Below are 23347 nucleotides of genomic sequence, written 5' to 3' on the forward strand. Positions count from 1 at the left end.
GCTGCTGATTGTGGCTAGGGGCGAAGGAGAGGCACTCTATGCATCCTCGGGAATCTTTTTACTGTTTTGTATGCTCTACAATGGCTGCTGACACCAAACCCTGAGTAAGGAGGAGCACACCAAATGATTTGCTTACACCCTAATGATGAAAACATTCTAGCTGCCTAAAATGGTGGCTTAGTGCAAATAGAAAATATTTGGGGAGCTTGCACTATGGCTGGCATTGCTCAAATCAAACGATAATGCCTTGTTCTTCTGCAGCAGCGAAAGGCGGGGGGGGGGGGGTATTCATAAGCCTGCATAAAAGATAGCTGATTCATTTTGGCATCGTGCCATGCTGGGCCTATGGCACTACCCAAATGACTAACAGAGGGGGCGGGAAAATCACATAATCCCCCCACAATATCACATCTTTTTATTCTGTGCGACGGATGGAGACAGACTCTCCAGTTTCGCTTGTTTGTGCATCACACGGGGACTGTTACACTTGTGCCGAACGGGTTGTTTTGTACATAAGGTTCAGCCTCACTTAGAAAAAAAAAACCCCAAACAAACAAGATGGCTGCTTCTTAGGGGGAACTCATCCTAAGGAAAAAGTGGGCTGTTGTCTGGAGTAGAGAGGGCGGGCGGGCGACTGCCAGGCCTCAAGCCAACTCCCGCCAACTTCCAGGCCACGAGAGGGTAAAGGGGAGGGGGCATGCGCATGGGAGCATCCCCCAGTCTTCACAGTCATTCCACTAAGCCCTGCCTTGGCCTGCGAGCGAGACAAGAGAGTGACTGTCCCAGCGAAAGAGACAGAGACACGCAGAGCTGACCGCCCCTTTCCCACCCCACACACACACCCCAAACAAAGGCAGCAGCTGCCTCAGCAAATGCTCCAGTGCACATTTGGGGGGGGGGGGGTGTTGAGAGAAAGGATGAGTATAAGGGGGGGGGGGTCTGTTCCAGTGACTATAGGCCCTTCCACACAGACATATAACCCAAAATATCAAGGCAGAAAATTCCACAATATCTGCTTTGAACTGGGTCATCTGAGTCCACACTGCCATAAATTCCAGTTCAAAGCAGAAAATGTGGGGTTTTATTCAGCTGTGTGGAAGGGGCCTAAGATCTCTTGGCCCCCACCACAGTTGGACTCTCCTGTCTTGCTAGTTTGTTACACTTTTAAGGCCATGCCACTGTCTTTTAAGATTCACAGCTTTGTGTTGTGGGTGTACACGATAGCCCCACATACTGCACCCCCCCCCCCAAATCAGCCATGCTTTTCCATTTATAGGGTTACAGATATGAGGAGGAAAACAAAGTAGAAGAGGGAAAGAGGGATGCTTTGGAGAGGTGAGCCAGAGTGAGGCCTTGGGACCCCAAAAGTGAGACAGGCACCTGCTCAGACACCCCACAGACTGCACCCCTCCTTTCCCATTTAGTAGCACCCAAGGGAAAAATGGTATTAGGGGAGGAAAAGTGGCCCTTTCAACAAAGTAGAAAAGAGAAAGAGAGGTGCCTTGGAGAGGGGAACCAGAGTGAGGCCTTGGGGCTCCAAAGTGAGATAGGCAACTGCTCAGACACCCCACAAATATTGCGCCTCTCCTTTCCCATATAGTGGCACCCAAGGAAAAATATGGGATTGGGGAAGAGGAGGAAAAGCAGCCCCTTCCATTGTGAAAAAGGGGGATGTCCTGGAGAAGGAAGCCAGAGTAAGGCCTTGGGGCCACAAAGTGAGATGGGCACCTGCTCAGGCACCCCACAAAGACTGCACCCCTCCTTTCCCATAAAGTGATACCCAAGGAAAAATATGGGATTGGGGAAGAGGAGGAAAAGCAGCCCTTTCCACTGTGAAAAAGAGCGGAGCAAGAGTGAGGCCTTGGGGCTCCAAAGTGAGAAGGGCATCTGCTCAGACACTCCACAAAGACTGCACCCCTACTTTCATATATAGTGGCACCCAAGGAAAAAATACGGGATTGGGGAAAAGGAGGAAGAATGTCCCCTTCCATTGTGAAAAAGAGGGAAAGAGGGGAACCAGAGTGAGGCCTTGAGGCCCCAAAGTGAGATGGGCATCTGCTCAGACACCCCACAAAGACTGCACCCCTACTTTCACATATAGTGGCACCCAAGGGGAAAAAATATGGGATTGGGGAAAAGGAGGAAGAATGTCCCCTTCCATTGTGAAAAAGAGGGAAAGAGGGGAACCAGAGTGAGGCCTTGAGGCCCCAAAGTGAGATGGGCATCTGCTCAGACACCCCACAAAGACTGCACCCCTACTTTCACATATAGTGGCACCCAAGGGGAAAAAATACGGGATTGGGGAAAAGGAGGAAGAATGTCCCCTTCCATTGTGAAAAAGAGGGAAAGAGGGGAACCAGAGTGAGGCCTTGAGGCCCCAAAGTGAGATGGGCATCTGCTCAGACACCCCACAAAGACTGCACCCCTACTTTCACATATAGTGGCACCCAAGGGGAAAAAATATGGGATTGGGGAAGAAGAGGAAAAGTGGCCCCTTCCACTGTGTGGGGTCCCAACGTGAGATGGGCACCTGCCCAGACACCCCACAAAGATGCACCCCTGCTTTCCCATATAGTGGGACCCAAGGGAAAAATATGGGATTGGGGATGAGGAGGAAAAGTGGCCCCTTTCACTGTGTGGGGCCCCAAAGTGAGATGGGTACCTGCCCAGACACCCCACAAAGATGCACCCCTGCTTTCCCATATAGTGGGGCCCAAGGGAAAAATATGGGATTGGGGATGAGGAGGAAAAGTGGCCCCTTCCACTGTGAAAAAGAGGGAAAGATGCCCTGGAAAAGAGAGCTGGAGCATGGCCTGGGTGGGAGTTGGGGTGAGGGGGGGGGTTAGAAAGTGTCCCCTCTCTGTACAATATTAGAAGCTAAATACAAACACAACAAAAAATAAATAAAAGGGGGGGGGGTCTAATTATGTTTTGGTTGAAACATAACCAAAGTTAAAATAATCCAGCCAAGTGACCCCTACCACTAGGAAACAAGAGGGATGTTTTCAAGGGGGGTGGGGGAAAGGGGGGAGGGCTCATTTTTGCATCCCCAAATGAGACCCCCCACGAAGATTATCCACCTGCTAAACCTTGCACCCCCCCCCCTTTTTTAATTTTTCCTTCACCCCAAATGGCCTCCTCCTGGGGAATATCTCTCTTCGCCTCCCTGCCTGCAACAACTTCAGACTTACCCCCCCCCCCCCCACGACCCACCCCAGTTTGCAATCCCAATCACGTGTCTTGGGGGGGGGGAGAGGAAAAGCAAGGCCATGGCAAGAAGGAGGAGGAGAAGCAGCGGCAATGGAGGAGGCAACGGCCCGGGTCATTCGGGGATAAGCGAAGCCGGAGGCCGCGGCCGAGCCTTGGCCTCCCTGCGCCCGGATGCCCTGCTCTTCCTCCCCCAGATCCCTCTCCTTTCCAGCCATGCACCTGCCGGAGCCGGAGGGAGGAGAGAGGGGAAGGGGAGAGCGGGGATGGGGCTTTCTGGGGAGGGGGGAACCCGGTGGGAGGGGAGGCGGCGCGGCGCAGCTACTCACCGAGGCGCGCGGCGAGGCGGAGGAGGAGGAGGAGGAAGGGAAAGGAAGGGGAGGAAGGAAAGAAGGAAGGAAGGCAGGGGCGCTCCGGGGACCCGCCGCGTCGCCCTCCTCTTCCTCCTCCTCCTCCTCCTCGTCGTCGTCGCCGGGGCTGGGCCGGGGCGAGCGAGCGAGCGAACCTCCCCGCCAATGGGGCTCCCCCCTCTCCTCCTCCTCGCCTTCTCTCTCTCTCTCTCTCTCTTCCTTCCTCCCTCCCTTTCTCTCTCTCGCTCCCTCCCTTCCATTGTACGGAGCCGCAGGCGGCAGCAGCAGCGGCGGCGGCGATTTGCATTTCTGAGCCTCGCGCGGCGAGGGATTGCCCGGCTCCATTGTGCCCGGAGCTGAAGGGGCAGCAGCCCTGCCCCGGAGGAGGGAGAGAAAGAGGGAAAGGGAAGGAAGCAAGCAAGGAAGGAAAGGGGCCCCGGGGTTGGGAGGAAAGAGGACAGAGAGGGATAGAGAAGGGAACTTGAAGTAGAGGGGAGAGAAGAGAGAAGAGAGACTGCAACTGGGAAGAGAAGAAGAGTAGAGGCTCAAAGGGGCAACATTTAAACTGGGGAGAGAAGAGAGGAGGGAGGGAGAATTGGGGAGAAAGAGATAAGGGCTGGAATTTGGGGGTATAAGAGAGGAGAGACTGCAACTGAGAAGAGGAGTAGAGGCTCAAAGGGGCAACATTTGGACTGGGGGAAAAGGAGAGGGATAGAAAAGGGAACTAGAATTAGAGGGGAGATAAGAGAGGAGAGAAGCTGGAATTAGTAAGAGAAGAAGAGTAGAGGCTCAAAGGGGCAACATTTGAACTACGGAAAGAGGAGGGAGAGAGAATAGGGGAGAAGAAAGAGATAGGGGGCTGGAATTTGGGAGGAAAGAGGAAGGGGACACTGGAATTGGAGGGAAAGAAGAGAGGGATAGAAGAGGAACTAGAATTAGGGGAGATAAGAGAGGAGAGAGACTGCAACTGGGAAGAGAAGAAGAGTGTAGAGGCTCAAAGGGGCAACATTTGAACTGGGGAAAGAGAAGAGAGGGAGAGAGAATTGGGGGAAAGAGAAGGGGGAGAATAAAGAGATAGGGGCTGGAATTTGGGGGGAAAGAAAAAGGGGGCACTGGAATTGGAGGGAAAGAGAAGAGAGGGATAGAGGAAGAACTAGAATGGGGGGGGGATAACAGGAGAAACTGGGAATAGAGAAGAAGGGTGTAGAGGCTCAAAGGAATTGGGGAAAAGAGAAAGGAGAGAAGAAAGAGATAGGGAGCTGGAACTTGGGGGCATAAGAGAGAAAGGGAGCATTGGTATTGGGAAAGAGAAGAGAGGGATAGAGGAGGAACTAGAATTAGGGGGGATAAGAGAGGAGAGAGACAAACTGGGAAGAGAAGAAGAGTAGAGGCTCAAAGGGGCAACATTTGAACTGGGGAAAGAGGAGAGGGATAGAGAAGGGAACTAGAATTAGAGAGGAGATAAGAGAGGAGAGAGGCTGGAATTGGTAAGAGAAGAAGAGTAGAGGCTCAAAGGAGCAACATTTGAACTATGGAAAGAGGAGGGAGAGAGAATGGGGGGAGAAGAAAGAGATAGGGGGCTGGAATTTGGGGGGAAAGAGAGGATGGGGGCACCGGAATTGGAGGGAAAGAAGAGAGGGATAGAAGAGGAACTAGAATTAGGGGGGATAAGAGGAGAGGGACGAACTGGGAAGAGAAGAAGAGTGTAGAGGCTCAAAGGAGCAAAATTTGAACTGGGGGAAAGAGGAGGGAGAGAAATAGAATTGGGAAAGGAGGAGAGAAGAAAGAGAGGAGGGCCCTGGAATTTGGGGGCATAAGAGAGGAGGGGGTACTGGAACTGGAGGAAAAGAGGAGAGAGGGAGAGAGAAGGAACTAGAATTAAGGATCAGAGAGGAGAGAGACGAATTGGGAAGAGAGGAGAAAAGAGCAACATTTGAATTGGGGGAAGAAGAGGGAGAGATAGAATTGGGGAGAAAGGGAAGAGGGGGAGAGGATAGATAGAGGGGGCGTCGGAAGTGGGAAAGGGGTGAGGATTAGAGAACTGGAATTTAGGGAAGGAAAAGAGGAGAGAACCGGAATTGGGGGAAGATAAGATTGGGAAAGAGAAAGAGGGACACAAACAGCTCTCACAGTTAGGAAAAACTTCCTAACTGTGAGAACTGTTCAGCAGTGGAACTCTCTGGCCCGGAGTATGATGAAGGAGCCTTCTTTGGAAGCTTTCAAACAGAGGCTGGATGGCCATCTGTCGGGGGAGCTTTGTATGCAATTTTCCTGCTTCTTGGGAGGCCCACAAGGTCTCTTCCAACTCTATGATTCTATGAATTGGAAGGAGAAAAGAGAAGAGAGGGACAGTGGAATTTGGGGAGCGGGGTGGGAGAAGGGCTAGAGAGAAAGGGGAAAAGAGGAAAGAGGAGGGGGACACTGGAATTGGGGAAAACCGGCGACGAGGGAGGAATTGGGGGAAAAGGGGATATTCAAATTTTGGGGGGCATGAATTGGAAAGAGGGGAGACTGGAATTTTAGGAGAATGAGGAGAAGATGGGGACACGAATTGGGGAAAAGAAGGGAAGAGAAGAGAGGGATATAGAGGGTACTAGAATTGTGGGGAAAAGTGGGGAACATGCTAGTCTTGCTGGCTTGTTTTCTAGGCCACAGTGACCAAAAGATAAACAAAACATCACAAAATCTGTCATGGTGGGAAGAAGCTGATCTGTCTTGTCACTGTGATGGAGGAGGGACAATCACACAGTTTTGAGGCCTTCAGAAAGAATAAACAATTCAGAGGATGGGTGGTACACCAAATTATTGTCTGGACACCCTGGTGTGAGGATGGGGAGGGACCCCCCTGCTTCCTAAGAGTGATACTGTATAGTTTCATTCCTTTACTTTGTTTTCCTCCAGATATCTGGATTCAGGGGTTGCTAACAACAAATATGGCAGCAAACAATTCAAGCAGAGCAAATGCATTAAAATCTGAATATATGATGTTTTCAAAAAATCAATCAGATAAGGCCCAGAGGAAGCGTTTATGGGGCGCCGAGAAAGAATTTGCCCTTCCTGCGGAGGCGAGTGTTGTTTGGTGGAAGCAGATGAGAAGCTGCAGGGTCGGCCTGCCTTTGATTGATGGGGGAGCAAGGCACCATCTTGGCACAGACGAGCATTGTCTGCTCTGCTCCGGAGAGAGGGGAGGCACCCTTTTTAAAAAAAAATGGCACGTCATATGCAAGAGGGGAGAGGGAAGGCACCACCCCTGGCATAGATAGGCACAAGCTGGATTTGTATGCTGTGTTTGTGCCATGATGAGAGGGAGAAAAAGGGGGGTCGAGGCACATGAGTGAGTGGCATGGCCAGCTTGGCAGAACTTGGCCCCGTCTCGCAGCAGATGAGAGTATTGTCTGGAGGGCTTGTCTGCTGCAAAGTCAGCGTGGCTAAATTCCTGGCACTGTGGGCCATTTTCTGCTCTGACAAAAATCTGCTAGGGAGATGAGGAGGAGGAGGAGAGAAGGGGGTTCCCTGTGCCAGTGCTTACAGCAACAGGGTGGGAGAAGGCCCTGGCCTCTGCAGAATGGCCGAAGCCAGGCTCGTGCACTGATAAGAGGGTGGGGAAGGAGGATACACCATGGATGAGTAAGAGTCAGGCTTTGCCAAGACAGGAAAGCGTATGAGCGGCCCTATTGACAGGGCCTCTCAGTGTTGCTCTTGAGCCACTGGGGTCAGTTCAGGGAACGGGGTAGGCCCAGGAACACGGGGGTTGCCTAGCAACCGCAGGCCCAGGTTTTCATTCACCTCCTGCACAGGCCTCTGGCCGGCTGGGGAAGAGCACACAAGCCTATGTAGCCCCAAAAAGAAAGAAAAGAGGTGTAAAAAAAAGCCTGCTTTTATTGCAATCCTCCCTCTTCAGTGCCCTCCATGTGGGAGAGAGCAGGGAGAGGGAGGAGAAGGGGAAAGGCCATAGCCAGGTCAAGCAAAAGTGTAACAAGTAACTGGAATTGGGGCAGGAAGGCAAGCTGGCGAAGGATGTAAATAAGTTTAATGTTTCCTCAGAAGGAAACGAAATCGATGCCCAAATGCGTAAATAATTGCCTTGGAACAAATTAGTAGTACTTGTAAAGGAGTTGATTGAAGATAAGTCCCCCCCTTAATAGCCTCTACCAAAAGCTAGAAGGAAAACATTGTCACAATAATACTAAAAGCTAAACACAAAAACAACCTTCACAACCCAATGACAAGGGGAAAAAGAGGCCTAAGTACTAGGCTTGTTTGATCAAGAAAAAATTTGATTCTAAACTCGCTTTGTTTCGAGGGGGCGCCAGCGTTTCGAATTTCTGAGGACTTCCGAAATTTAAGATTTTGAAATTTACGAAATTTCGTTAATTACGAATCGATTCGTTAATGGCGGACGTGATTGCGCAATGCGCTAAAAACACCTCCAAACGGGACAAGGGGGACTTCTGAAGCATCCCTCTCCCTCTGTTGCTGACTGTTGGTGATAAAACTTACAACTAACAGAAACCAAATTAAAATAAATTCAGGATGAAATTAAAATACATTAAGTTAGTAAAAAATACAAATTAAAATCACTTAAAATTAATAAAATAATAAAATAAAATAAGTAAAAATTAATAAAATATCTCCAGGAGGAGGAGGAGGAGGATGGGGAGGAAAGGCAATGCTGGCACCTTTTCTCTCCTTCTTTCCCGTCTTAATAATTACAAAATAATTACGAAAATTTGGAAAAATTGTTTCGATTCTTAATTACTCTTCACACTATTCCTGCATGGCTCGATATTGGATCGTAAGCTAATTTAAATACGAATTAATAACGACTTTAGAAACTAACGAACACGATCAAACAAGCCTACTAAGTACAACTCCAGTCCAAGCTGATAAATATAACCAAAGTCAAACAGAAAGAAATGATGGGAATGCAAGTAATGCAGCCAGCTCTGAAACTAAAGAACGAAATAACAGACGTGATTTCTGCATGCTTTTTTTATATATAAAATAAGGTCTTGTTAGACAAACCCGACTGATTATTTTGACAAGATTACATGTTTAGCAACGATAACCATTAATTTACAGAGACCCAAGGTGGTTGCTTAGTACCTTACGATGGCTTTAACGTTTGCGGGCAGCGACGGCTAGAAAGCACTCATCAAATGGGTTATAAAACGAGTGTTTCCACCATATTTAAGTTTCCCTAACACCTGGGCCTACACGCTCAATCTGCACAGCAGGCAGTTTTGAAAACACTGTACATTTCAATCAAATAATGACATCATGCCCATTCCGATTTCTTTCAACCAACACAACTATAGCACTCTACCCAGCCTGCAGAGCAGCCAAAGCTCCTCTTTAGGAAACACTGTACAGAAACGAGGCAATATTGGAGCTTCTGGTTCCTCCAGGACCACATTCAGTTCAAGCCCCAGAGACTGTATTACCTTTGGTCAGGTATATAGCATTCAAATATAAAATGTAGCCATTTAAAGAATGGCAGATGCTGCAAAATCCATGCCTGGGATTCTGATTTTGAGTCTAGAAACTGCATGACATTGCTATGAAAGTGAAAGCTTTCTACCCAAATTCCCTAATTTTTGTTGGTGAATCAGGACCACATCTCATGAACCGAAGATGGGGCACTAAACAATGGATTGTGTTGTTTCAGACTTAAATGCAGAAAGGCTCGAGGGACTAAATGTCAGGGAGGGGAGTTCTCACCTAGCTTTTTCTCTGATATGCCAATTTTCTGTATGGAAAAGAAGATTTGCATATGGAAAAGTGGACATTTGAATCCACCTAAGATCCACGCAGAACAATGGCTTCAAACTACAAGAAAGGAGATTCCATCTGAACATGAGGAAGAACTTCCTGACTGTGAGAGCCGTTCAGCAGTGGAACTCTCTGCCCCGGAGTGTGGTGGAGCCTCCTTCTTTGGAAGCCTTTAAACAAAGGCTTGATGGCCATCTGTTAGAGGTGATTTAAATGCAATATTCCTGCTTCTTGGCAGGGGGTTGGACTGGATGGCCCATGAGGTCTCTTCCAACTCTTTGATTCTATGATTCTATGTTGGTTAGACCCAAATAGAGTAAAACCATTCAAGATGGACTTCCTATAGTTGCGATTGCATCCCAGGTTTTCTTTCATCTCCCATCAGACTAAGCAAAATACCAATTGTGAGTCAACTCATGCAAACCCCAAGTGCTTCAATGGATCTACTTTAGTCCAGTTTAATTAAACTACAGGAAAGGAGACTCCACCTGAACGTTAGGAAGAACTTCCTGACTGTGAGAGTTGTTCAGCAGTGGAATTCTCTGACCCGAAGTGTGGTGAAGGCTCCTTCTTTGGAGGATTTTAAGCAGAGGCTGGATGGGTGATTTGAGGGTGATTTGAATGCAATTTTCCTGCTTCTTGGCAGGAGGTTGGATTGGATGGCCCACAAGGTCTCTTCCAATTCTATGATTCTAATAAGAATTTAAGCCTCGGAGTGAAGAGGAGGCATATTTAAAACATGGAACCATCCTATTAGGTAGGGGAGAAGTTTGGGTTGATCTGGTTATCAGGAAAAATTAGGAATACTGAACTATTCTCAAACTAAGCTGAAGTCACTTTGACTCTTGAAGCACATCTGGGAGGCAAGCAAGTTGCTATACAATCGTGGGGTTAAGGCAGGCCTGGGGAAATTTGGGGTTTTGGACTTCAACTCCCACCATTCCTAACAGCCTCAGGCCCCTTCCTGAGAAGGGGCCTGAGACTGTTAGGAATGGTGGGAGTTGAAGTCCAAAACCCCTGGAGAGCCAAAGTTTGCCCATGCCTGGGCTAAGACATGATTATTAAGGGCAAGGTATATGAGACAGGTATATCTATCTGAACTGTAACACATAGGGAAAAATAATACTTCCCTTCTTATTCACAATCGTAACAACCCCTGTTTTGTTGACAAAAAAGGTCTTACTTGGTGGTGATGGGCTAACATCAGGATAAGTAGACAATTTTAGCTCAGATTTTAGCTAAGGAAAATTCAAACCACCCTGCTGATGAAAATTACACCTGTCACTTGCACTTATTGATGTTTAAAAACAAAAATTAAATACAAAAAGAAAACATCCAAACATGGTTGCTGAACACATAATGAGAGCATTGTCTCATCTGAGCATTTAAAAAGCCAAGTGTTCAGGGAGATAAACTGCAATCTGGGAAATACACAATGTACCTCTTAGCCATCTGCCCACTTTTACAGTTAAAACGAATTCAGTTTCATAATAAAGGAAATGTAAATGCATAGACCTGCTATGCCTAGCTGGTCCTAAAATAATACAGGCTATCCACAGGTTTACATCCTTGCCACCTGGCATCATTACAGCTAAGACTAATTTTTCCCAGGTCTGTAACTCTGGAATTGCTTTTTTGTAATATATTTTATCAGTAACTTATGGCAATACAGACTAAGACTAGTCTTCTCAAACAAGTGGTTGAAAATGGAGAAATCTGTTCTAATCCTAAAAGGGGGAAGTAAACTAATTTGGGCAAAGCAGACTAGCACCAGTGTCTTTAAAAAGTGGTTGCACTTATATGGTCCCCGGTGGCGCAATGGGCTAAACCCTCGTGCCAGCAGGACTGTTGACCAAAACGTTGGTGGTTCAAATCTGGGGAGTGGGGTGAGCTCCCATCTGTCAGCTCCAGCTTCTCATGCAGGAACACGAGAGAAGCCTCCCACAGGATAGTAAAACATTTGGGTGTTCCTTGGGCAATGTTGTTGCAGATTGCCAATTCTCTCACATCAGAAGCGACTTGCAGTTTCTCAAGTCGTTCCTGACATGAAAAAAACTCCCCCAAAATGGGCATTAGTAGAGAGCCACAGTATTTATCTGTAAATTGAAGAAAGACCTATGTATTATGGCTACTAAATTCTTTGGAATTAATTAGAAATAGCAGCCAAAGAGTTAACATTTTGATGAATTATAAGTCTGTCTAATAACGGGTCTTGCAGACTTTGCCAGTTTTATGTGCCATCTTCCAATTACAATAATTCTTTAATTACATATTTTGTGCCTTTTCAGGCCCACTTCCTTGAGTGTTGAGGGGGAAATCTTGTGTAGCAGAATGTCTTGGACTGTATGTTCTTAGATTGCAAGTTTGTCTGTGTGGAAGAGACACTTCACCAAGTGTTCTTTCTTGGCAAACCATGTATAATTTTTAACACACATAAAGGGTATGACCAGGCCAGAACTTTTGATACACCAGTGTGAGAAGGTCCATTCTTCCTGCTTGCAGTGGGGAAGATCCAAAGGGGTTAAACTGCTTCCTATCTACATTCTAAGGGGTACAATCCAGGAAAGCATCTGCAGCATTAACTATATTGCTATTATCATTTAGTTTCCATGATTCATCTAGAGGTGACTCTGAGTTCCTTCAAATAAGATGGAAGTGGCTATGTCCTATGTCCATCTCCCCCACCAATGCAACCTAGCACACCTCTTTCCTCTTCTTTTCCTCTGAATGTGGTTCCAGATGGACTTCCTATAGTTGCTTAGCCATTACATCCCAGGTTTGTTCTTTCAACTCCCATCACACTAAGCAAAGCACCAATTTGCCTAGGGACTCACAGCTGTGATTGGAGACAGGGCACCAGGAAACTGAGCAATGTAATAGACATGATCACTGATGAATAAGGACTGACTCAACAGAATTTCCTCAGCTTGTTGGTTTGTCCTTCTTTGTCTGGAACAGAACTTCATTTCACCACCAACAGCATCAGCTTTGCCAATAACTTTCAGTAAAGTCGCAGCCCAAGAAAATGGTGGGAAAGGCACTGGTTGGGTGTGGCATGGGAACAGAAGCATCCCAGGGTATCATCACAGCCATGTCTGGGCGTTCCTATTGGATGGCAGCAGAGTGAAGTGTGTAGGAGAACCATCGGATGACACTGTATAATACTGTTTGACAATGGCACTCATTCATGCCATGTCCCCCCTCCAGTATTCTTTGGAGCTTAGACTGTTCTGTTCCCAGAGTCCCTGGAGATTGAGTCCTGCCTTCCATGACTGCTGGGGGAGAAGAGTTTCCGGTGAAGGCTCCACACCCAATGCTGTAAAAGAAAGAGGGATAAATGAGCACGCATACAAAGAAAGGGTCCCAACACTACGCAAAAGTTTTGCTAAGCTACATATTTGGTAGTCCATCTTTTTATATAGAACATTTAAAGTTCTATTCCCAAAACAGTTTCCATCATTCTTTCTATCAGTCCCAAAGGTACTACAAAATCCCTTTGCATACTGATAATCTGGACTAACTAGGCTATATCTTTGCATTCTGTTTCCATAACAGCTTACAACAACAATGCTGAGAAAAAGCATCTCACCCAAGTTCACCAAATAAGAACATACCTTATCTCAGAGCGAGATAATTACTAACTTTTATTAGTAATATTCAACCAGCTCTATTGGTACTGAGATAGATTTTAAACAATAGTAGTAGTATAGGGACAAATGAGATTGGCATATAAAGACAGAAGAACGGCAAAGAGGTAAAGATAGGTTGTTATATATATTTTAAAAAGCACCAAAATACAGGATCACACATTTTAAACAAGGGTGAAGTCAACATTTGGGGCAAGAAAGTATGTCTGGAAAAATATAGACTAAGAGAAAGATGTGAGAATGCCTTGTGCTAGACTTTAGGGGAAGGGGGGACAGTCAGTAGCAAGTAAAAGGTTGGGGTTGAAGGGGTTGCACAAAGGCAAAGAGGTTTGGCATGGGCACTGTAATACCTGGCCGCCATGGCCTCAGAGTGGGGTCACTGGTTCGCCGGCAAGGCCAGAGATCTGGCAAATAAAGAAAACACATGAAAGCCATGATGGTGAACCCTGAAGGGGGAAGGGTGGGACAGGAGGATTATACCATCTTGTGCACAAAGAGCACACTCAACATATACAGAGTTCTATGCACACCTCAGATGAGAATGTTTCTGGTGCTTTCATAACTGACATAAGGGAAGCAGAGGGTGGGGTACACCACTGCAAAGGCTAAGACTCCTGGGAGCTGAAGTCCAAAACCAGATATCTGAAAGGCGGTTTCCCCACTTTTCTAGATCGGGTCAGTTATATAAACCAGCATAAGCAAGTGGTAACACTTTTCCTGGAACACACCACTTCAAGCTCCAAACATCTGGAGAGTGCAGACAGTACATTCTAAATTCTGTAGGAAGATAGTACAGCAGAAAGACCTTTTGTACTTGCTATGCCAGATTTTTTTCAATGGATAGGTGTTTCTTTCAATGGAGGAGCATTTACAAAACCTCCATACTCTCTCTGCCGCCTCAACAAAGTCTAAGCAATAATAGGTCCTTAGTATCCACTGGAGTTTGGCTCCAAGCCCGCCCACCGCTGTGGATACCGTATTCCATGGCTGCTTAAATACTGCTATAAACAATGACATAGTAAAATGATTTCTTTAATATAAAGGCCCCCTCATGGCACAGCGGTTTAAACCACTGTGCTGCGGAACTTGCTGACCAAAAGGTTGCTAGTTCGAATCTGGGGAGTGGGGTGAGCTCCCACTGTTAGCTCCAGCTTCTGCCAACCTAGCAGTTCAAAAACATGCAAGTTTGAGTAGATCAATAGGTACCGTTACTACGGGAAGGTAATTGCACTTCATACAGCCATGCCAGCCACATGACCTTGGAGAAGTCTATGAACAACGCTGGCTCTTCGGCTTAGAAATGGAGATGAGCACCACCCCCCAGAGTCAGACACAACTAGATTTAATGTCAGGGGAAACGTTTACTTGATATAAAATGTCAAAATCCTTTCCTTTTTGAGATTAAAAAAATCAAGTAATGTTTGGTGGAGTCTGTGGATATACTCTCCTTGGATATGTAGGGCCAATTGTGGCTCGGACAAAGGAGCCTTGTCAACAGTAATTCAGTATATCAAGTAATCTCACCGACGGATGGTGCCCTAGAGCAGAGTTGCTGCTGGGTAAGGATCCTCTTCCTTGTCTAAGTGGTTCTGGATGGACTGGGGAAGTTCCAGTGGAGTCAGGGGTCTCAGCTAACAGAAAAGAAAAACAAGCACAATTAAGTTCTAGCCTGAACAGTGACTCCCACAGAGAAGACTAAGAGAACTGCAGTGAACTCACCTTTTGGAATAGGCTTAACATCTGGGTCCCATTCTTCCTCCTCAAAATGTCCAGGCAAAGAAAGCCCAGTAGGGGACCCAGGACTCAAGCCCAGAGGGGCCAAACGCTGGGAAGGGCAGGAGGATATGCTCATAGAGACAGATGGGTGGGCAGCTGAAGCAGTGGAAGAGAAAGAGAAACGCCTAAGGCATTGTGATGCTTCAAGCATCTTATAAGTCCTAGCAGAAGTCTCCCAAATTACCAAGAAAACATCTCATTTCACACAACTCTTTTACCCCTTCTTTTCTTCTCCAACTTAATGTCATGTGGAAAGCAGGAAACTGCATTAGGAATAGCATGCATTAAACAACCATGCCTTGTTCCTATACTTTGCATATTTTAAATATGTAAACACTTTTCATATTTTCTCCACAAAGAGGGATTGTGCTCTGGGATGTTGTATAAAAATTATGCACAATCCTCCTCTTCTTTCCCTTTTATAAAAGGAAACAGACTCTCCTTTCAATGACAGACAGAACCACCACAGGAAAATAGACACTTTCCTGCCTGAGAAAAGTACAAGATCCCTCACATCATTCACAGAAAGAAGCTACCAGACTGGCAGTTACAAACACTACTTCAAGACAGGGCAAGATCTGCATCATGTCAGAGAATTGCAGGCTAGCCTATGGGTTACAGGAAAGCTGCTTACATTGCTCCCTTCCCCCAAATATTATTGCTGTTTTGCACCCGCTCCAGTATTTGCAGCCCATGGTACTTGTCTCACTTGAATGGTAGGATCAGAGTGTATTCTACTCTGACACACCAGTTTTCAGGAGTAAGAAATGGCTAAACGAGTTAACTTCATTGCAGCCTTTTCTCTAGGCAACTGAAGGGTCCTTTCTGTGGTGGCACCTGACTCGGGAATGCTTAAATCCAGGCGATTCAACAGTTGCCCATTCTGAAACCATTCCAGTGCTAGGAAAAGAATTATGTTTCCCCATCTTTTACCTTTATTTTATTTTGCTTAGGTCAATTTATTTCTTGAAGCTTATCTAAGTATTGACTATGTGGAAGATTTTTTAAAAATCACTAACATTCCTCGTAGAAGAAAGGTTCATTCTCTTAGCTCTTTCCATCTGTTCTTCTCTGTCAGTACAGAGCCTTAAGGATTTCTTAAAGCAAAGTATAATTCTGCAAAATAATAGCCCTACTGCAACTCCATGATCACCATTCTCTTTGGCATTGACCTACCCTGTCTCCACAGCAGTTGGGCTATAACATTTGTCCATTGATGTTTGACCTCAGCAGAGGCTGCCTGCAGTGTGAAGGCCTGTCGGGCTGATCCTCGTCCAAACCACAGTTCAAAGCGTAGCCCAGTAGGTCCCACACTCTCCGTCAAACCCATGGAAGCTGTCTGTGCCAAAAGAAAATATGGAGAGATGGTTAAGTTGATATTGTACTTGGTCCATCTGCAAGTAGGTCCATCTGCAAGTAGGACATTATTGGTCAAGACTGAGAAATGTGCAGGGTAGGGAAAGACAGGTCAATCTTATTGCAAAGGGCAGCAGGACATCTAGAAAAAGAGCTCAAATACAGTTTCTATGATCTAAAAATTTAGTCTCTCCTCCCCGGTGAAAATATAGTTTTATCTCATTATTTCAGAAAAGGTACTAATGAATTAGCCAGTCCTTCGCTGCATTTTACAATCTGTCTTTTCTGAATTTTATTCCACTTTACAGCCCAGTAGTCCAATATATCCTTGTTTCCTTAAATCTCATCACCATTTTGCTTGACATTTCTTGTTTCATATGCAAATCTGACTATCACAAGCACCCCCCCCCCCAAACAGGTTACAATTCTATTTCAAGTGACTGTCTTATCATAGGTTTTTAAATCTTTGTGTGTTATTGTTTTATATGTGATTTATATCAATTGTATTGTTTTATTTGCTTATTGCTTTTTGTCTTTTGATGTGTTGTCGGGCTTGGCCTCATGTAAGCCGCTCTGAGTCCCCTTGGGGAGATGGTGGTGGGGTATAAAGTATTATTATTATTATTATCATCATCATCATCATCATCATCATCATCATCATCATCATCATCTGGAGATAGAAGAGCTATCATGACTCCACCTACCTGCAAGGCCTGTTTGCAGACGTAGCTGCCCTCAGTTCCTTTGCACTTGGTGAAGAGCAACAGCTGCTCAAAGAGAAACAAGTGACGTTGACACTTACGACGCCCGCACACCACAGTGAGCTCACCACGTTGCAAGAGTGGTCCTTGTTCAGACAGTTTCATCTGTAGGGGCAAAAGTATTCTGATCAACATCTTGAGGATGGCATTGCCCACTCTCTTGCCCTTCAAGCAGTTCCAAAAGAAGCAGTAAAAATGCCCCATCCTCCAGTTTACTCACTAGGTACTCCTACTTAGCATTCCTCAGGCTTGAGCAAAAACATTACAATGTCATAAGTACAAAGAGTCTCCACCACTGAGCAAGTATTAGAGCATAGGATAATTGAAGCTGGGCATCAAATAAACAACAGAGGAAGCAGCAGTACATGCACAGCTATGGAAAAGGAAGGATGCAGCGCTGCACGCTGGGAGCGCCCATGCGCTCACCTCGCAGCCCCGGATCTGCTCGGCGGCCAGCAGATCCCTGCCTCGCTGCTCCTGGGCTTCCAGCAGTTGCTGGGCCTCCTGCAGGGCTTGGCGCTCGGGCCCCCGCTCGAGCTCACATTCGCGTAGCAGCTCACCCAAGAAGCGCCGATACCGCTCCAGCTGCTCCAGGGGCACACGCAAAGTGCGGGCTGCGGGCCCATCCTCAAGCAAGTCCGGTGGGCTCTTCTGCAAAGAGAGTGGAGATAAAGATAAATGAGCTTGTTGAGCATGACAGTCCAAAAACCAAGCACTTAGGCTCCTGGCCTTGCTCCACCAGACTGCCAGGAAACCCACAGACCTAATGAGAAAAAGAAGATGCAGGGTGCTTTCCAGTGATGTACTAGAGCAGGGATTGGAAATGTCATCCAAGGGTCATATAAAGTCATCAAGTCTGTTTTTAAAGCCTCCAAGACTCCTAACTGAAAGTAAACACCATATGTTAACTCCAAGAGAAACTTCTTGTCACTTTTGGGTTGAAAAAGCTTTTCTCTAAGTCTTAGGTGTGGCTAAACCATTTCTTTCTAACCTCACAAGATGTGGGTGGCCATTTTAAGCCAAATAAAATCAGAAAGGAAACGAAAAATGCATTCTCTGTGGTGTGAAATTGTCCTCCGAGGCTGCAAACAGGGAAAGCAGATCTGTGATATCTGGCCACTGCCTGCCTAAGCTAGGGATTCCTTATACTACAAGTCAAAACTGGCTATTCTGTCTTTTCCTTCTTAACGCAGGTTTTTAGGTAAGAGAAAAGACAGAAACTATGGAAGACATACTAAAGTTTATCACTAGGACTCCATGTAAAATATGACATTTGTGGCAGAGTAATTGTAAGATAAAACTTGTCTGTGCAGAGCCATATATGAATTCTGAAACATAACACAAGGCTCCGCACAATGTACATTCAGCTCTTATTGAACACTTGCATCTTGGATCCATTTTCTCTGCACTCCTCCACACCACTGTAAGGCATTCCATTTACAAATGGGTGAAAGGACTCTATTATGTGCGAAAATCGTTCTTTTCAGCTACTGCCAAACAAGCTATTAATTTTGCCCACCACAAAAGTTCAAAGGTGAACCTCCACCCCCACATTGCATGTGACCCGCAGCTCATACCTTGCTGGATGCTCGAAGTGAAGCCAGAGCAGCCTGGAATTTATGGTGATCTTTGGCATAGGTGGCATAAAGCTGAAGTTTCGCCCCCTAAAGACAAAAAGGGGAAAGTCTCTCTCATTCAGTCAGCCTAGCAGAAGCTACAATAGAAGAAAGCAAATGCTAGAGCCTACACAAAAGACTGGTCTTTTGGACTTCCATCTCCCAACCTACCAAATGGGAACACAAACTTTAGAGACAAGTCAAAACTTCAAAACTATTTTTGACCCTGTGGCTCTGTTTTTTAAACCACAGTCTGACAATTACCGAATATTTCATATCTATTATCAGTTCCATCTTGGTGTGCCAGGTTGTCAAAGGCACAGAAACAGAGCAAACTACAAGGAGGAGGAGAGGAGGATGTGGGAGTGGTGGTAGCTGTAGAAGTAGTGGTAGCTCTAATATATGAGTAAAATTGCAGTACAAATCTTGTTCGACTGCAACTTCCATTAAATGGAATTGGAATGCAGCATCATTTGAGGTATGTTTGGAAAGGCAGTCTAGTCCATATCCAAAGGGGAGCATTTTCTCCGCTTCTATGAAGAACATGCAGAGAAGGAACACATTTATAAAGAAGTAGAACTTGCAAAAGCAAACATAAAAGGGAACACATATATTGAAAACTTGTTTCAAAAAAAGGATAAGCAATTTGTGGCCCTCCAGATATGGCTGAATTGCAATTTCCATCAGCCTTAGTCAACACAGTGAAATGAGAAAGGTTATGGGACAATTTGCTTCTGTGTATAATTTTGGAGTGCATTTGCATGCATATCCAGCAATTGGATAATAATTCTATGGACAGAATGCTGATTGGGATCAACTTTTGATTTGATCCAGCATAATAGGGCTGATGGGGATGGCAAACCAATAATATTTGGAGTAGGACAAGTTGTCACAACCCAGGTGTAAAGGATTTTAGAATGCAAGAAGAAAGCTGAGTACGGAATCAAAAAGAACAAGATTTGGTGCAGAAGATGGAACACAGGACGGTACTGAAAACACTGAGAGACAGGACTGTGGTACTAGCTTTTTTTTTATCATGTCAGGAGTGACTTGAGAAACTGCAAGTCGCTTCTGGTATGAGAGAATTGGCCGTCTGCAAGGACGTTGCCCAGGGGACGCCTGATTGATTTGATGTTTTTATCATCCTTGTGGGAGGCTTCTCTCATGTCCCCGCATGAGGAGCTGGAGCTGATAGAGGGAGCTCGGTCTTCAGTCCTGCCGGCACAGAGGTTTAACCCACTGCGCCACCGGGGGCTCCTGTGGTACTAGTACTGCAAAAGTATTATTTACACACTGAACTACCAACCCTGGGATTCCACTGAATTGAATCATAGCAGCCAGTAGAGTTATTGTGCTACAATTGTATAATGTAAATGGATCCAGGTTGGCTGGTAGTTTAGCTTTTCATCCAATCACCAGAAAAGGGGTAAAGATGATTCATGCCATTCATAACCCATAAAAAGTCAGACTTTCACTTAAACTGCTACACTGTGCACTCAAACATACTCAGGTTGTATATTTATGTGCCAGCCTCAAACCATGAGCTTGGGTGACTAGGGTTGTTTTTAGATTCTGGTTTCAGTCCATTCCTAACCAGCATGTCCAATGATAAAGGAAGACAGAAAGCATCTGGCAAATCAGAGTTTCCCACCTTCACTTTATATTACAAACTGTCTGCAATACATAGAAGTTCCACATTTACTCCCTAATTAGTCGTGACTGCCATATATTTTGCTGAAGTGTTGAAGAGTGAGAACATTTACATTTCACAGACTACTACCTGTAATTACCACTTTGATCAACAGAACAACAATAACACTGCTTTTAGCAACTATCTATGGTTAAAATGAGCAACCAGCCAAAGGCTTGCATATGGAAGAAGGAAGGGTATAAGATGAGAGATGCACTAATTAATAGTTTCATATTTCTAAATGGGGAAATGTTGCATTAATTTCTCCATATGGAAACCATACCATCTCCTTTGGAAAGCCTTACCTATCTTGCAAAGAGAGACAAGTGTGACTAACAGTTAATACAAAATAATATTTCAACACATGCTCAGTAATGTTGTTGATCATCATTATATCATGTACATCAGAGCACAGAATAGAAGCTGAAGGTTAAATCACAATGACAGATTGGCTCTTGTAGAGGCTTTGTCCAGAAAGGTGAGGAAAAGGAAGGAGAGAATGACTTGAGGTATAGGTAATGGACCCCAACATGCAGCAGAGAGTAAAGTAAAAGATTTCAAATGTCAGTGAGGTTAGCTGGAGGGGTGTGGGGAACACTCACATGGCGCAGGAAGCAGCCCCCAGCACGTGATGGGTGGTTCATGCATCCTTCCAACTCTCCAAGGAGGCAGCTGTTGTGGAAAGCCAACAACTTGTCTCGTGTGGTCCGGAGAGCACTGCCCAGGCATCGCAGCTCAGCTGGCCAGGCCTGTCCTCCCGGCTCCTGAGACAGGCAAAGAGTCTGGGAAAGGGCACTCACATAATCCCGCTCACACTCCAGCATTTCTGTTAGAAGCTGTTGTTGTACCCTGAGAATAACGTAGGGGACAAGGATGAGCAATGAGATACAGAATTGGTTGGCTCTGCTTGGACATAGAGCAATTATTCCCAAATTTTAGTCCTCCAGGTTTCTTGGAAGTTTTTTTAACTCTTAGAAAGCTCAATTATCTTGGCCAAAGATCAGTGTTTCTGGGAAACACTGATTTAAGGCATATGGGCCTATTGAAGTCAAGAAAGAAGGGGATAATATTTGTTTGCAAAATATTAAATCAATTAGGGCAATGGTCAATACTCCACAGGGGTTGGCTTCTTCCAGGTCTAGTGGTGCATGTTCCCCACCATCAACACTGGACTCTTTTCACTTAAAATTGAAAATTGTTTTCAGTTTGTTTCTACTCATAAAAGCTTCCAAGGAATGAGAAGATTTTGCTTCTCCCCCTTTCCCTGTTAGTTTTTAAGCCCTTGTGTGCCTTTATTTGCCCTGGAAGTGAATTGAAAATCCATGGTTGAATAAAATTCCCTCAAATCTAAAATGTAGAATAATTGTGGGGACAGCTGGGAACTATGTGCAACTCTCAGGACACCCTTGCCTTATCTGCGGCAGATTTTGGATGCAGTAACACCAACATGAGGGAGAGGTGTGTCTGATTTATACAACACTGTACATTAGCAATGTCTCCTGACAAAACCCTACTGAAACAGACACAAAACTATTCTTGTCTAGCTCTGAATATACCCCTGGTTTGTGAGTGGAAAGCAGGGTTACCATTTTCATTGTCTGCAATGAAAATGGCAAAATGTCTTTGACATGACCTATCTGGGCCCTCAAAAGTGCAAAATGTTCAGCCCTAGATATAGCTTTGGATTAACAACACAGTAAAGGACGAGATGATGTCCTACCTCCACTTCAGTGCCATCTCTACATACCCAAGACAACGCCTTCTTTCCATACGGGGTGTGGCTCCCCAAGGAGATTCAGCAACGTGTGTGCCACTACGACTCAGCAACACATGTTCACGAGGAGAACAGCTCCGGTCTGCAAGCTCACGGCTGCTCACCTCCAGGCCACGGATATGGACACTGGGCCGGCCTGGGTCACTCGAGGCCCGCAATGCCATAGGGGATGCTGGAGATAGGGGTGACTTGGGACTGCTTTGCCTCTTCTTGCCACTTTCCAAGGCATGGCTTCGAGTGGGAGAACAGCAGGGGGAGGCTTTAGGGCTGGCAAGTGGCTGGAAAAGGGAGGTTAGGCTGCAAGAAGAGCCAAACCTAGCACTCAAGCCCCAGCCGTGTTTGGGAGAAGAGGAGGCACTGATGCTGCAGGCACGTGGCCGTGGAGAACAGCCAGAATCTGGGGAGGATGGTGTCTTTCCTTGGGACCTGGGGCTTTGTAACACTGTCCTTTCCAAAGATGCCCCCTCAGCCAGGCCCTCCACTGGCCTTTTCCCTTCCTTCTTCTCTTCCACACAGTCACCAGCAGATTCAAGGCATGTCTTGTCTTCCAGAGGTTGCTGCTGTATCTGTTGTGACGGGATAGGGACCAGGGAGACAAAAGAGAGATTGAGAGAGAGAGCAAAAAAGATGTGATCCCCTTCACCATAAAGCTACCTTAGTGGGTCTCATGTCTTATCTACTAAAATGGTGTTGGCCCTAAGGGAATGAAAACTAAGTAGTCACTGCACCAAATGTGGCACTGAACCAAGCCATGTAGCATTCCGCTTGCTCCATGCTATGAGCATAGGAGCAAGAGATGTTTTCCTAAAAAATATCTTTAGGATTTCAAGTTCCTAACCATAAAAATATACTTCCATCAGTTAGTTTCAAGGCATTTTCTTTACTCATTTCAAGTTTGGCATCGCCTTGTTAAACAGCCACTAGTACAACGAGTTTCAATGTATCTTCAGCTAAAATTTTCGTGGATTCAACTGCAAAAAAAGCCCACCAAAGTCTAAGAAGTTTCATATTTACCAAAGAGACATTTAATGAGAGATATTTTAGGAATTACCTGTGTGCTTGCCCTCTCCTGCTGCAACACCTCCAAGCGCCGGTTGCTGAGTTGAACAAGTCCATGAAGGGCCTCATCCACCTCTTGGTAGAGCCTGGTGGCAGCCACAGCCTCCATACTGAAGAAAGAAAAACAGTGGGTCACTCTGGGCATAGCAGTCCTCTGTGGAAAATGAGGAGGGAATAAGCTCACAGTTGGCAGGCAGGCTAATACCAGCAAGGACCTTCATGGGACATAATAAATTTTAGAACCAATCCAAATAATGCATTTCTTCTTGAGCTTTTGAATTGTATATCATAATGCTCTCTCTTTTGAAGGGAGAGAGATATAAATATATGGAAAAGCCA

At 45.7% G+C, this 23347-nt stretch overlaps 2 protein-coding genes across 7 annotated transcripts in view; both read right to left on the reverse strand.

Moving 5' to 3' along the window:
• The window catches only part of ZNF219 (zinc finger protein 219), a 31995-nt gene extending 21714 nt beyond the window's left edge, over positions 1–10281 (reverse strand). For both annotated transcript variants that reach the window (XM_060780607.2, XM_067469941.1), the window contains exon 1: positions 3537–10281. The gene's annotated coding sequence lies outside the window, so the exon portion shown is untranslated. The remainder of the gene's footprint in view (positions 1–3536) is intronic.
• Positions 10282–12473: 2192 nt separating this feature from the next.
• Positions 12474–23347, reverse strand: part of ARHGEF40 (Rho guanine nucleotide exchange factor 40) — a 52742-nt gene continuing 41868 nt past the window's right edge. For 3 of the 5 annotated variants that reach the window (XM_060780610.2, XM_060780608.2, XM_067469938.1), the window contains exons 10-19: positions 23001–23118; positions 21923–22515; positions 20778–21024; positions 18447–18533; positions 17296–17520; positions 16813–16974; positions 15929–16091; positions 14696–14848; positions 14501–14607; positions 12474–12645 (exon numbers count right to left, since the gene is read on the reverse strand). In XM_060780610.2, coding sequence (XP_060636593.2) covers positions 12550–12645; positions 14501–14607; positions 14696–14848; positions 15929–16091; positions 16813–16974; positions 17296–17520; positions 18447–18533; positions 20778–21024; positions 21923–22515; positions 23001–23118 — 1951 coding nt within the window. In that variant the 3' untranslated portion in view covers positions 12474–12549. Of the gene's footprint in view, positions 12646–13326; positions 13381–14500; positions 14608–14695; positions 14849–15928; positions 16092–16812; positions 16975–17295; positions 17521–18446; positions 18534–20777; positions 21025–21922; positions 22516–23000; positions 23119–23347 lie in introns of those variants that run through there. The other 2 variants (XM_067469937.1, XM_067469939.1) reach the window with 2 other exon arrangements.

The sequence above is a fragment of the Anolis sagrei genome, chromosome 6 (genome assembly GCF_037176765.1).
Source record: "Anolis sagrei isolate rAnoSag1 chromosome 6, rAnoSag1.mat, whole genome shotgun sequence".
NCBI lineage: Eukaryota > Metazoa > Chordata > Lepidosauria > Squamata > Dactyloidae > Anolis > Anolis sagrei.